Source organism: Gnatocerus cornutus, chromosome 2 (genome assembly GCF_029298725.1).
Source record: "Gnatocerus cornutus isolate USDA-ARS CGAHR chromosome 2, icGnaCorn1.1, whole genome shotgun sequence".
Taxonomy (NCBI): domain Eukaryota; kingdom Metazoa; phylum Arthropoda; class Insecta; order Coleoptera; family Tenebrionidae; genus Gnatocerus; species Gnatocerus cornutus.
Genome location: NC_142234.1, coordinates 16,122,223 through 16,136,430, shown reverse-complemented (window position 1 = coordinate 16,136,430; position 14,208 = coordinate 16,122,223). Strand labels below are relative to the sequence as shown.

At 35.4% G+C, this 14,208-nt stretch overlaps 3 protein-coding genes and 1 non-coding gene across 4 annotated transcripts; 2 read left to right on the top strand and 2 right to left on the bottom strand.

Moving 5' to 3' along the window:
* The first annotated feature begins 180 nt into the window (after positions 1 to 180).
* Positions 181 to 2,077, top strand: Seipin (lipid droplet biogenesis associated protein seipin). The gene is made up of 6 exons (XM_088029358.1): positions 181 to 586; positions 633 to 799; positions 848 to 1,050; positions 1,103 to 1,241; positions 1,291 to 1,422; positions 1,688 to 2,077. Exons 1-6 carry the CDS (start codon positions 297 to 299, stop codon positions 1,801 to 1,803), a joined length of 1,047 nt encoding a protein of 348 aa, XP_087885484.1. The 5' UTR covers positions 181 to 296; the 3' UTR covers positions 1,804 to 2,077.
* Positions 2,078 to 3,880: 1,803 nt separating this feature from the next.
* Positions 3,881 to 3,952, bottom strand: TRNAE-UUC (transfer RNA glutamic acid (anticodon UUC)). The gene has a single exon. It is a non-coding gene; the product is annotated as a tRNA-Glu (tRNA).
* Positions 3,953 to 5,758: 1,806 nt separating this feature from the next.
* Positions 5,759 to 7,575, bottom strand: LOC148179515 (luciferin 4-monooxygenase-like). Its single transcript, XM_088029542.1, has 5 exons — positions 7,444 to 7,575; positions 6,648 to 7,397; positions 6,299 to 6,603; positions 5,969 to 6,250; positions 5,759 to 5,921 (listed from the first exon to the last, which is right to left on the bottom strand). Exons 1-5 carry the CDS (start codon positions 7,573 to 7,575, stop codon positions 5,759 to 5,761), a joined length of 1,632 nt encoding a protein of 543 aa, XP_087885668.1.
* A 1,653-nt stretch (positions 7,576 to 9,228) lies between these two features.
* Positions 9,229 to 13,751, top strand: Papss (3'-phosphoadenosine 5'-phosphosulfate synthase). Its single transcript, XM_088030323.1, has 2 exons — positions 9,229 to 10,239; positions 12,066 to 13,751. The coding sequence occupies exons 1-2, from the start codon at positions 9,445 to 9,447 to the stop codon at positions 13,158 to 13,160; spliced, it is 1,890 nt and encodes a 629-aa protein (XP_087886449.1). The 5' UTR covers positions 9,229 to 9,444; the 3' UTR covers positions 13,161 to 13,751.
* Positions 13,752 to 14,208: the final 457 nt, after the last annotated feature.

Below are 14,208 nucleotides of genomic sequence, written 5' to 3'. Positions count from 1 at the left end.
TCTTCTTTCCCACTTGGAGTCCCAAGTTTATCGGTCAAATTATCTACCCACTGCTCTTAATCCAAACAAATTTGAACTCAACGCTGCGAGTTCAAACTTCAAAGATTAAAAACTGATTACTCATTGTTATCTCTCCCCGATATTTTTTCTCACTGATAAAACAACAATATATCATTTTTGTACCATAAATTGTTAGTAGATCTAATGTTACATCAGTAGTCGGTTTTCCTTTCAGAGTTGACCTTTAAATCTGACATCTATAAAAAGTTAGGTTATGTAAATATTTTCTGTTAAAAATGTTTAAAATCTTATCTCGCATCAAGAATATAATATGTATAAGTCCATGTGGAATTGTGCGAAGTCGAATAAAACTACCTTTAGTTAAATTTATTCATGACACGGTTAATTTATACAAAGCCCGGACCAAAACTGGAGTCAATAATATCAGAGAGATTCTTTTTAGAGGCACTGTGGTCGCTCTCATTACAGCCCTTTTAGTATGGTTGTCTATTTTTATGTATATAGCGTTTTACTACGCCTATGTGCCTGCAATTTCGCATGAGCGTCCAGTTTACCTGAAGTTCCGGTAAGTCTTTCATAACTAAAGTTTTTGATATTAATACAATGATTAGAGCATGTGATTTGGATACTTGTGGCAATGGCAACACTAAAGGAATATGCAGCTTTCCATCAGCCCACATTAAGTTGACAGAAAGACAAAGACTTCTCATGTTGGGGCAACCCTACAAGATCCACTTGGATTTGGAAATGCCAGAATCACCAGCCAACAAAGCTCTTGGTTGGTATGAAATAAAGAAGATTATATTCACTTTGGACGTATTTGCAGGGATGTTTATGGTCTGTGCAGACTTTTTAGACCAAAATGGAAAAGTCTTGGCCAATTCTTGTCGATCAACAATGCTACATTATCGCGGCTACCTTTTAGATACCCTCCAGAAGTTAGTGTTCAGTCCCTTCTTTGTTTTTGGGAGTTCTGAAGAGAAACAGGACGTCCATGTAGAACTCTTCTCTGATTTTCAGGAGGTGGATGTAAGAATATAGAATTAGTCACAAGTTGTAATACTCAAGTAAATTATTTTAGAGCGAACCAGTTACTGATATTTTCATAGAAATACAAACTACACGCATTGAGATTTATTCAGCGAAATTTTTAATTAATGCCCATTTCACTGGACTGAGATTTTTAATGTTCAACTGGCCAGTTTTTTCTGCTGCTATTGGTAAGATTTTTTTTGTGATGACATGTAATCAATTTGTACCTTTTTGCAGGTATTACATCAAATTTGGTGTTTATTGCTATTGTTTGCATGGTGAGTTGGTACCAGATCATTAATTCTGAAGAATATCAGCAGCTCATGAATAGACAGGTAGAAGAAAAGAAGTTAACAGACTTTGACAGTGGTAAGATTTTTTAATAACTTTCGCAACATATTTTTATTAAATACGTGATGTAAGGTAATTAATTGTAAAAAATGTATATTTACCTTGAAAAACGTTATTTCATAACATTGATTTCATTCTTAATAATCACAATTTCACGGTCAAATATAAAAAGACTGTTCTTGGAGTACAGTTGGATTGAAAAAGTAACATTTGGGTAGATCATAGAACCACTAAATTCAAGGACCCGAACAGAAATTGATATTAAAATTCATTCTAATTTCAGGATCATCTTCTTCATCTTTGGATGAAGATACTTCGTTGTTGGAAGAAGACAAACTGTTGAGATTTCAAGAAGGGCGTTCAGACAGCAAAGATTTCATAGAAGATTTAGATCACTAATTTATTTTAATAACTAAGCCATTCCGTCTACTATACCAAAGATTTTTTAATACTGTGTCCTACTTAGTCTTGTTATTGTATGTACATATGAGTTTATCAGGTGGTTATTCATTTTTATTAATAAGAAGATGAACAGTTTAGATTAAATTTATCTGAGATGTTATTAGATCGTATTTTTATCACGTTTTTAGTCATAGTTTCTAGAGATAAATCAAAATAAATGTAAATAATATTCATTCTCATTATAAGTGTATTAATATATGTCATTTCCCGATGTCTGTCAATTATTTAATGTTTTTATGTCAAGTTCAGACTTACGTTTGCAAGGTGCCGGTCATCTACGTAAATAATTCAGTTGATTACTGTAAAATCATCTCTGCTTTCTAAAATAGAAATGTTTTCATAATTTCTTGCTATATTACGTTAGAAATGCTCAGTTCTTATCAGTAAAACTGCAGAACTTTACCACTAATTTCTATAAAACACAGATAATTTGTAAAGAGGTCAGAAAAATCCAAATGGGGCACCTACAAGATAAGCAATGACCTGAAAACTGTGGAAAATAGAAATGAGTCGGCAGAACATAATTATTATATTCGTACATGGACGCAAATTTTTCCTTCTGTTATCATTACTTAAGGCAAACAAGTAATAAAATGAATATCAAAGCCTTGAACCTCGTCAAATTATTGTATTTATTATATCTTCTGCAATCACTGATGGCCAAATAATTGAAGCCTACACGGTTACCTATAATCTTCCAGTTATTCTTACATTAAACTCCAGTAGCTACCACAATGCCGTACCCTTCAGACTGCCTCATTTGCGCCATTCGCCCATCTTTGTTCTTCTGTAAATTCAACATCTTTGCAGCTTCTTATTCGTGTCACCACAGCTCGCCTCCAACATCTCCACTCTTTAGCGTCTCAACATTTTTCCAATGTGTGAGCTTCTTCTGCAACGTTGTTCTTCTGGGGACGATCATCAACGATTTTTTGCTAATTTATCAAGGTTTACAAAGCGAGCATCTCTTCGTTTTCATGGAAATCGCAATTCATGTCTGTATGATTTACTGTAACACTTGTTACATTATCTTTGCAAAACTAAAAGCGAAAGAGTACAATGGTTTAGTCTGTATGATCGACCACAAAAAGCTCTACGGTGTAAAATGTATTCTAACCGAAAGAGATTGTGAAGCTATGGTTAGAAGTTTACTTCTTCTTACCATTGGACAGTTTGTTCTGGAAATTATAAGTCTGGGATTCACTTTTGGTTTGACTTTTGATGATCCATCTCGATGGTTTGGCGTGCTTTGCTCGGAAATCTCCATGTACACTCTCATGAGCTTGATAGTGTTCTTCGTACAGAATAGTTGGGTCTACAAGATTTTGTTGAAAAAATGGATCGAAGAAACACAACTCTGTTTGAACACTTCAGAAAATCGTTACATTAATGCGAAAATTGAGATGATGGGGCGATGGTACATGACACTACGAAGTAACTTCTCTCTGAGTTCTTCTTACTTTTCGTCGAAAGTTATCGTGGCTTATATGGCTAAAACAGTTTTGCTGCTGATTTGTCAGACATACATCATTCTTTTGTACTTTAGGGGAAAAATAGTTGTTGAGAAATACCATTATCAAGTTCTTATAAAGTCGTTTATGGTGGTCATAGGAATGTTCTTCATTTGCTACGAAGCCGAGCAGCTGAACAACATGTTGAAGAAACCACTTTCTCTGTTATTGAAGTTTCCAGTGAGTCGACTGAGCAACAGCGAAGCCGTGAAGGTACCAATGTACAGAAATTTCGTTTTTCTAATTTTTGAGTTGGTAGGTTGAGCACTTAATGAAAATATTAGTGGCACAAGACATGGGTTACCATGCTTCTGAGTTTTTTACAGTTAAATTGAACTTTATTGTCTCTGTGAGTCAAATTTTAATCAATTTTGAGCGACTTAATTATTTTCTTTCAGATTGCGGCAACCGGTCTCACTTATGTCCTCGTTGCCTTACAATTTAAACTGTTTTGGTAGATTCACGTGCGAAAATAATAATAGCACCAAAGAAAAAAAAAAGCATTCCGATACCGGGAATCGAACCCGAGCCTCCTGGGTGAAAGCCAGGTATCCTAGCCACTAGACCATATCGGATGTGTTTGAAATGTATTTTGCTCAGAATTTATGCGGTGGAATCAAATTTAATCCATGATTAATGCACAAATAATTTTAATTAACTAAACGAGTTTAATTTAATTTATTGTTTAAATTAAATTATTCTTGGTTTAAACCTTTAATTAAGAATGTTAAAACTGATCTAATTACTTATTTCTTAGCCAGTTTCAATCTTTGATTAAATTTGATTACACTTGTATCGATCGCTTGTAATTATTTTTGTTTGTATCCAAAACAAATTAAATAAACACAAAATTGATCTATCCCAAAATTAGAGGTAATGTATTTCTGATGACTTTTTTTATACCCATGTATGTAATTTTTTATCGTCTACAATTTTTCCGATAAAATTGTTAAATTACGTATTCCACCTTTTAATTTTTTTACCCAAATCTGACTACACATAACTAATAAAAACATCCAATTTATTTTTTCTTCGACCACAGCACAAAAAATTGAAGAGCCGCCAAAAGGTACGTGACAACAGTTCCAAACACCTAAAACTGCCATCAGCCTGTATAATATCCCATACTTAACACCTTACAGCAGCTAACAATCTCTTATTAACGTTAAATATGTCGTAAGCCCGTAAAATAGGCCTTTGGGTCTTTAGAGTGACGATCAACATCTCCACTTGTGCAGCTTCCATCACCTTCAACTTGGTAATTGGGAATTGAAACAAAAATGACATCGTTTCTTGAGACTACAAATAAAAGTTTTCCTTAAGCCAATCTAGTGAAGAATTTACCTCATCTTGTAGTCTTTGCAGTCTTTGAAAAAACACGTTAGATCCCATAAAACCAGTGACATACAACACCCAAGAGAGAACTTCTTCGTCGGTCATTGGTGATTTTTCCCAAATACGAGTGATTATAATAAAAAAATTTAGAATTAGAATCGTAACAAAAACGATCCAGAATAGCACCAAATTAACGTTAAATAACTTTAAAACTAGTTGAAAGTTTGCGTAGATTTTCATGTGGAGAATTTGCAACATTCGCAGTTTCCTCTTCAACGAAAATTCAAGTGTTCTAACACTTTTATGTTGAATTAATTCAGTTTGTATCTGTTTGTGACACTTCTCGAAGAGAACGAAATAAATGTCCATAAAGCAAATGCACACGATAAAGTTAGACAAGTTACTGAAAATGTTGATCAGTAACGTGACCAATTTTCGGACAAGCTCGCGATTGAGCTTTTCGTAGTTATAAAGAGAAGCGCCGAGAACAACAGCAGCCAAAAGTAGATATGGCAAGAATAGTTGAGCCAGCAGCTTCAGAATGTAATTTTTGAAAGATTTGTCGAAAAAACTTTTAACTCCAAAAGCGCGACTGTTTTCTACAATGTAAAGAATCCCGTGTACATGGTCAATTTGCAGTGTCATAAATTTCTGCAAGGATAAAATAACAATAGTTACCACAGCGCAAGACTCGATCATCATTATTGATAAAAAGAGTTCGTTGAGGCTCTGGGAACTTAAACTTAACACTGTCAAAGCTGAGGAGACTAGGAGAACGCAGCAACAAGCGAAAGTGAAAACTCTCCAGAACTTGGACTTTTCGAAATGGGGATGAGTTGGCGGATTCGAATGAGCACAGAAAAAATTAGCTGAAAATGTGTTAAACAAACCAATGGCTAAAACTGGTCGAATTGCGCAAATAAAACAGAATTTACACCTATCTGGCACATTCTCCATCGTTCAGTGGTGTCACCGTACTAATTATTTTTCGATTACCTCCTAAATCAAGACTTCACGCTCAAATCAATAACAATAGTTCCAAATATTTATTTACGTTCACCGATATGTTCAATACTGTGTTCAATTCTTACTTTCAACACTTGTTCTCTGAGAAGATCGCGCCGAATTTTACCAAGAGGAGTCGACGGGAAGGCTTCCATGTAAGTAATTTTGTTCGGAAGTTGAGTAACATTTGAGTTTGAAAGAAATCTGAAAAACTACTCTTAGCATAACATTTGTTTTTTCTAAGAGTCTACTTTAACAGTTTTTCTTCTTGGAAATTAGCACCAGCCTTTAGAATAACGCAAGCTACGATCTCCTCATCGTCACTAATAACAGCGGCGTCTTTTATCGAAGGATGCATCAAAATCAGCGTCTCCAATTCTCTTGGAGATTCTCTAATACCTCCAATTTTGATTAAATTTGATATGGAACCTTCCATGTAAATCCAGCCGTGAGTGTCGTACCTCGCAATGTCTCCAGTTTTGAAAAAGCCTTGTTCTGTGCACGATTTAGTTAATTCTATGTTCTTAAAGTATCTAGAAAGAGTCTGAAGAGAAGTTTGATGTAAAAATACAACGATTTACCCTAACATCATGCAGTCGTTAGCCACGAGTAGTTCTCCTGAAGTGTTCGGTTCTACATCTTTTCTTGTATCTATATCAACGATTCTGATTAAGGAATTCTGGGTAACTTTGCCTATCGTCCCGATTCTTTCCAAAGATTCTTCGTATTCTAGAAACGAACATGCAGCAGCAACTCCCGTTTCTGTGGTACAATATAACTGGGTAAATCTGACTTTGGGTAACCGCTGAACCATGCGCTTGATGTCGTGTGGGGTAGTCGTGAGAGTACCAATGAATAAACACTTAAGACAAGACAAATTGAAGTCCTGAAATCGTTGGTAAGATTTCTACTACTTCAAAACGTCGTCACCTTTATAGCCACGTTCTCCACAAGCTGCAGGGCTAAATTCGTATGAAGAAAAACATAATCAATCTTCAAATCATGAATGAGCTTACACGCAGCTCTTTCGACAAACTGCCCCGGAAGCACCTTCACCACTGGAGCTTCAAAACACAAACACATCAAAATTACCTGTAGAACCCACCCCAGGGGGTAATACGACAAAATCTTTGTCGGTGATTGCATTGAGTGTAAAATCACCGCAATCTGGCTGTAGAGAAAGTGGTGTGAAAGACACACCAATTTCGGTGGGCCTGTAGTACCCTGCGTCGCTAGAATAAAAGCGACGCGTTTCTTCGGATGTTCAATATACACAGGTTTGAACTGCTCCGGATATTGTCTTTTCAAGAACAATTTCCGAAAAGGTGTCGCATACTGTTGTTGATCCCCGAAATGCACCATCCTTGACGTTATGCCCGTCTCTGTGAAAACCCGCTCCATCTGCTTAAGAGTCCGGAGATCGCAAAAACACACTTTGGGCTTAAGTTGCGCCACCAGATCTTTACATTCGCGGTATTGAAGCTCCGTGTCTATTGGTGCTACAATGGCACCTATGAGAAGACTTGCTAATACTGCGATGGTTTGGTCAGCATGACCTCTGGAGGAAATTAAGACGATATCGTTTTCCAAAATACCAAAGGTAAGAAGTTCATAAGCCACCTGAATGGAACGCGAACGAACAGAACCTTTTGTTTCTGCCACTCCAGTTACCGCATCGATCTACAAGAAGTTTGGTGGAAAGTGTATTTAAGAGAGAAGTTGGTACTTGATGGATTTTGTTGAAGTCGTCGTAAAGGGTTTCAAGAAAATAAATACCCAAGCCCCCATAATTTGTGTTTAGCTCGATTTTGGGACCTTCGAGGTCATTACTGGTGGCTTGGGCTGTGATGGGTTCCATTCGTAAGTTTTGATACTTTGAATTTTGGACTCAAAACGACTCATGGCGAACAGGTGTCATTTTGCGACACATTTGACACAAAATAGTTATTTAAGATACAAGTTTAAAAAGTTGTTTTTTATTGCACGAGTAGTTCAAAAGCCACAAATGCCATAAAAAGACTTTTTAAACGTGTATCGTACAACATTTATCCACGATTGATCTCGATTACGAATTTATAATAATAGTTAATTAGAAATCGTCTGTAATCAAATATCAAAATAAATAAAAGTTGACAAATCATTTGTCGCATCTAATACAAATAAGCAAAGCTAGTTTTTCCACGAGTGGAGATAACCATCCAGAAATCACATTACAAATAACATAAAAAACACTATTAATTAATAACGTTATTAAAAAAAAACAACAAATAAAAATTTTTATAAACCTTCATGGAAATTATGTAGGTACATCTTTATTTATTATTTAGCTTATTAAACTTCCAAACTGTTATACACTCATAATAAAAATACACATGGAATTAGCAAAAATTATAAGGAAATAAATTTCTCGGGCTAAAGTTAGATACTTAGTTGCTGTGGAACTATCATGGAAAAAAAATTATGTAGGAAGCTAAGTTCAAATATATTTTTATTACGGCAACTAGCAACAAGCATGTCTAAAACAACCCTTCTGACTGCCTATTATGCGTTAATTCATTCTGCACTTTCATATGGTGTATTGGTCTGGGGAAACTCTTCATGTACTCAAAAAAAATCTTTGCTCTTCAAAAACGAACTATACGTATTGTTTTTCACCTAGATTACCGTGCCGACTGTAAAGAGATTTTTATTAAAAACAATATACTAACGTTTCCGGCTATATTTGTGTACACCAAACAGAATATAAACAATTTTAAGAGGTTTACAGATGTACATGGACACTATACTAGACACAGAGAAAATCTAGTCCCGATATACAATCGGTTACGCAGGACACAAACTGGCTTTCAATATTTGTGTATAAAGTTTTACAATGTGTTGCCGACAAATTTTAGGTGGTTTTAAATCCAAACTGAAATTTTTATATGTAAACATGCTCTATTTTCAGTAGACGATTATTTTAATTGTAATTTTAACATGTTAGTGTAGTGAACAGCTTCTATTTGACTCATTTTAATCATTTTAATTTCTAAAACTGTGTGTGTATACTTTTTAATATGTTCAAATATCTTTTTTCTTTTGTAACTTGACTTTGCATGCTCTTGTTCAGCTCTTAACATTAATAAATTACCATTACCATTATTTAGAAATTACACTGCAATTAATAAAGAAAGTATGCAACACAATATACACATGTGATCGACCGGTCACGTTTTATGTGCTTTCGGCTCTGAAAATTTAACTTTATTCAAACATAAAAACACAAAGTAACATAAATGCGACAAAAAGTAACTAACTAAAAGTAATGTCGCCTTTTTTATGATCATGGCAATTTTATGTTCTCGGGGCCACGCTTTTTGCAGTGCGGATTCAACGACGAAAAACGACGGAACTGAAATAAATGACACTATGTAATCTGTATTCTCATTGGTAGTTGGACTGTCAAGGTCGCTGGGAGCCAATCATAATTCCGGAAACTAATATTCGCCAAACCGCGTTTCCCCACGCAGGAACCCTGCCTCAAGGTAAATAACGTAAACATAACCTACATCGTCGTGCTGTCACTGTCAGAGAGAAGAGCTCCGTGGAAGAGGAAACAAGTCTAGTTTAACCGAAAAGTGAAATAAAAGTTTCACCGGCAGTTAGTGGATGTGCTACTTTAGGAAGGTGAAATTTGAAAGTTGTGGAATTTCTGATGTACTAAGGTTTGCTGACTAACACAAGGAAAATGTCTTTGCCTACTCAAGAGGATATAATTAAAAAACAGAAAACATGCATGCAAGTGGCTACGAATGTGACAGAGCAGAAGCACCATGTGTCTCGCGCTAAACGTGGCCAGATTCTGGGGCATCTTCGAGGCTTCAGAGGTTGTACAGTATGGTTCACTGGTTTGTCTGGAGCAGGAAAGACTTCTATAGCTTTTGAATTAGAAGCCTACTTAATTCAACACGGAATTCCAGCGTACGGTCTCGATGGTGACAACATGAGAACTGGCCTAAATAAAGACTTGGGATTCACCAAAGGAGACAGGGAAGAAAACATTCGAAGAGTAGCTGAAGTCGCCAAGTTGTTTGCTGACGCAGGCCAGATCTGTTTGTGCAGTTTTGTCTCTCCGTTTGCAGAAGATCGAGAGCTAGCGAGAAGAATACATCGCAACAGCGATTTACCCTTCTTTGAGGTATTTGTTGATACTCCTCTGATGATTTGCGAGCAACGAGACACTAAAGGGCTGTACCAGAAAGCAAGACAAGGCGCGATCAAAGGGTTTACAGGCATTGATCAACCTTACGAAAAACCTGAACATCCTGATCTTGTAGTAAAGACGATTGATTCAACAGTTCAGGAGTCCACTATACATGTGGTTGAAATGCTTCAAGAAAATGGAATTATCCCTTTAGTGGAGGATGATTATGAGAAAGTGCATGAATTGTTTGTACCAAGGGACAGGCTTGCTGCAGAAAATGAAGAGGCGGCCACGTTGCCCAAGCTCAATATCAATTTTTTAGATCTGCAGTGGTTACAGGTGAGGATCAAGTCCACTCAAACTTGCAACAAAATCATATTTTTGATTTTGTTGATTTTTTATTTTGATAAAAATTACCATATTTTGCTGTACAACAATCCAAAGATAAGATGCACTCAATGTAAGATTGCCCAACTTAAAATGTTGTTTTTATTTTTTTACAACTTTTCATTCTTTCTCTGTGAAAATTCTTATCACTGACTGACTGACCTAATATCAAATTTGTTTAAAATTGAATGTTGTTGCATTTGATAGTGCACTTTTCCTGTTATAGGTCGTGTTCTCAATAAATTTGGATTTTTCTTTGATTTCTTGCAAGTCACAAATTCGCGTTAACGACAAAATGTTAGATATACATTTCTTTTATCTCTAAATTTATGTCTTTCTGGAAAAATATATTATCAAATGTTGCGTTTTTTACGTCTGCGTTGTTATCAAATTACATATTTTTAAAAAAATAAATATACTGCATGTCACGAATATAAGTTTTTTGATTAGCACTTTCAGAATACTTTTAAACTTTTTTACTCGAAAAATATCAAAATCGACTTAACTAAACTTGACTTTTTTCTGTTTATTCAGACTTAATTCCTCGTAATCCTACAATGTTTTGTTTACTTGCAAAATATTGTCATTTATGTTGTTTATTTTGCTACTAAGTGTTGACATTGTATTGCTAATCCTCCTATTTTTGAAAAACTCGAAAAACTAATAACCATCATGTTTATTATTTGCTTCAAAATATTATTTAAGAAGAATTGTAAATAGAATTTTCTTGTTAAGCCGCTAATCTTAAACCAGTTTAGATAAGTGTTTATTTAACTCGATTGCATGCCAAATCTTCCATGTGTGCCATAATTATGGAGGTTTTTTAACAACAATTTTCGTAGTTATTATTTCAGGTAACTACTTCTGGAAAGTTGTTAGATTTCTGTTACTTTTTTTTGCAAATAGGTTTCAGTCGGTTTCACTAGCCTTGATAATATTTTATCGTTTTTATGTTATCTCTATTCGTTTAATTACATAAGTAAAGCTGGGAATTGTGACGAAATATCTTTGAATGACATATCGTTTATTCCAAGGAGGACAAAAAATTAGTTTAACATTGGCATTCAATTTTACACTTCTGTATTTCTTATAGATAGATTCTTAATTACAATTGACTGTTAAAGTTTCACTGGCCACTTTTATTACGCGATTGCAACACGCCTTTTCTAAATATTACCTCAAAGCTGGGAAGAGAAAGTAATTCCGCGCGGCATTTAACAGCAATCTTAAGGATATCCGATATATGATAAACACAAACTAATCATGCAGTAGTTCTCCTTCTTTATAATTGACATTGAAGCAAGTATCGTATTTTTTATTGTTGTCATTGAATATTTAGTGGAAGGATAAAATGCACTTTTAAATACATATGCGATTTTCCTGGATCGATTATATCGTCAGCTATTTTAAACCGATTCTTTGTTGGAAAACATGTTTTCTCATTCACTGATTCAATTATGTCTGTGAAATATGTCATGTATGCAAATAGAATTCTAAACTTTCAGAAAATGGTTAAATAAAGACTGTCAAACGGATAAAGTGTTTATCAGTTATGATATAATAATTTCACGGATCTTCTTTATCTCTGGTCACAATAATGAGATTGTTAAATCATTCTGACTCTATAACAACGAAAATTACCATCCACCTGGATTATCTTTATTGCATTATTACGATGAGAATCCCGAAATAGATAACCCAATTATCTGAACAAATAAATAACATGCACATTTTATTGTAAACACCCTAAACTAATTAAGTAAACTCGTCATTTCTAGGTCCTTAGCGAAGGATGGGCCTCTCCCCTCAAAGGCTTCATGCGTGAAGAACAATTCCTACAAACTCTTCACTTCAACTGTTTAGTAAGTGAAGTAAATCCCACGAACCAATCAATTCCTATTGTTCTACCATTATCAACCGCTGATAAAGAACGTCTCGATGGAGCCTCCGCGATTTCACTTTATCACAATGGTATTTGTTACGCCATCATGAGAAAACCCGAATTTTACTACCACCGAAAAGAAGAAAGAGTCGCTCGTCAATTCGGTGTGACCAACAAAGATCATCCTTACATCAAAATGGTTTACGAGTCTGGTGACTGGTTGGCTGGGGGTGAATTGGAAGTCTTGAAGAGAGTTCAATGGGGCGATGACTTGGACGTCTTTAGACTCACTCCTAACGAGTTGAGACGAAAATTTAAGATAATGGGAGCCGACACGGTCTTTGCCTTTCAATTGAGGAATCCGATTCATAACGGACATGCTTTGTTAATGACCGACACGAAGCGACAATTGAAAGAAAGAGGTTACCGTAACCCCGTCCTGCTTTTGCATCCTTTAGGCGGATGGACCAAAGACGACGATGTTCCATTGCACACGCGAATTTTACAGCACCAGGCTGTGTTGAATGATGGCACTTTAGACAGACGCACCACAGTTCTTGCTATTTTCCCCAGTCCAATGATGTATGCCGGTCCCACAGAGGTGCAATGGCACGCAAAGGCTCGTATGAATGCCGGTGCTAACTTTTACATTGTTGGACGAGATCCAGCAGGTGTACCACATCCAGCAGGGAAGGAGGCAACACCTGATGGTAATTTGTACGATGCTACCCATGGATCTCGCGTTCTTAAAATGGCACCGGGCTTAAACTCGCTTGAAATCATTCCGTTCCGAGTGGCAGCCTACGATCGGAAGAAGCAGAAAATGGATTTCTTTGATCCCAGTAGAAAGGAAGATTTCGATTTTATTTCGGGGACTAAAATGAGGACTCTGGCTAGAAATGGAGAGAAACCACCAAATGGGTTCATGGTGTCGAAGGCTTGGGAGGTTTTGGCTGATTATTATCAGTCTCTGGTCAAAGAAAAATATTAAGAGTTTGTTGGTTCCACAATTATCATTCCCAACGGTAATATTCGATTTGATTATTTCACTTTATTTCTATGATCTGACCTCAATTTATATTTTTTGTTTCTTTTTGTTTGTGCAATTTTGTTATAAGACGTACTTGATTGGTGTATCACATCACATGGTGATATTTATACGTTGAACAACATAATTGCATCCGCTTCTTTATGCTGTAACGCTTACAAAACAGTGTAACCTGCACATTTAAACGCTATTAATAGCAAGTTATAAAATTTACAAAAATTAGAAATGTTTTTAAGCTTTAAGTATTGTTATTTTGTGGTGATGTTGGGTATTGGCTTTCACAATAAGTAACGTAATTTCCGAACGATAAACGCAATTGAATCTTTTCGGTTTTACGATTGTTCATTCGTAATAAGTGTGAAAAATTTACGCCCCCATGTAACTTAAGTGTGATTGTTTTTCTGTTTCCCAGTTTAAAAAATGTTATTTACAAAGGCAATTTTAGTGAATGTTCATAGAGTTCATTCCGTATTTAAGAATATTTTTGCCATTTTAATAAGCAAACTGCATATATTGTATTTGTTACGTTTTAAATATATTTTATTTTAAATTAAAAAATCGTGTTTTAGTAAATGCGGTAAGAAAGCTCAAAAAAGATGGAAAGGACTCAGAAGGACCTGCGATGGATCGCTTTAAGGTTGTTTAGAAGTAAGGAGGGGATAGACGAGAGTGGGGGAGATTTCCTTATGCTTATAAAGTAACCCAGAAGGTATAAGGCTATATAGCAGCAGTAAAATTATCCCATTATGTAAAAGTTAACTTGTCTACAATAGAAAACATCCCAGAGTTGTAAACCATCTGGTTGTACCGCAGCGCTTACTTTGGTCACTTCGACCAGTCCCGGCTTAATAATATTTAAAAATTATGGAAACATGTGCATGAATTACATCAAACTTGGACAAAGAGAGATTATTATTAATTGTAGATTACCCACATTTCTATTGTTTTTCTTAAAGAATGTAATAAATGGTAAATTAAGCATCCCAGATAA

Bases quoted from the DNA above. Each gene is read 5' to 3' on its own strand.
- LOC148179515 (XM_088029542.1), bottom strand. From the start codon at position 7,575: ATGGAACCCATCACAGCCCAAGCCACCAGTAATGACCTCGAAGGTCCC. The intron at 7,398-7,443 runs GTACCAACTTCT...AACTTCTTGTAG, and splicing joins ACTTCAACAAAATCCATCAA to ATCGATGCGGTAACTGGAGT. The intron at 6,251-6,298 runs GTAAATCGTTGT...GACTCTTTCTAG, and splicing joins AACGACTGCATGATGTTAGG to ATACTTTAAGAACATAGAAT.
- Papss (XM_088030323.1), top strand. From the start codon at position 9,445: ATGTCTTTGCCTACTCAAGAGGATATAATTAAAAAACAGAAAACATGC. The intron at 10,240-12,065 runs GTGAGGATCAAG...CGTCATTTCTAG, and splicing joins TAGATCTGCAGTGGTTACAG to GTCCTTAGCGAAGGATGGGC.
- Seipin (XM_088029358.1), top strand. From the start codon at position 297: ATGTTTAAAATCTTATCTCGCATCAAGAATATAATATGTATAAGTCCA. The intron at 587-632 runs GTAAGTCTTTCA...TACAATGATTAG, and splicing joins CCAGTTTACCTGAAGTTCCG to AGCATGTGATTTGGATACTT. The intron at 1,051-1,102 runs GTAAGAATATAG...AAATTATTTTAG, and splicing joins CTGATTTTCAGGAGGTGGAT to AGCGAACCAGTTACTGATAT.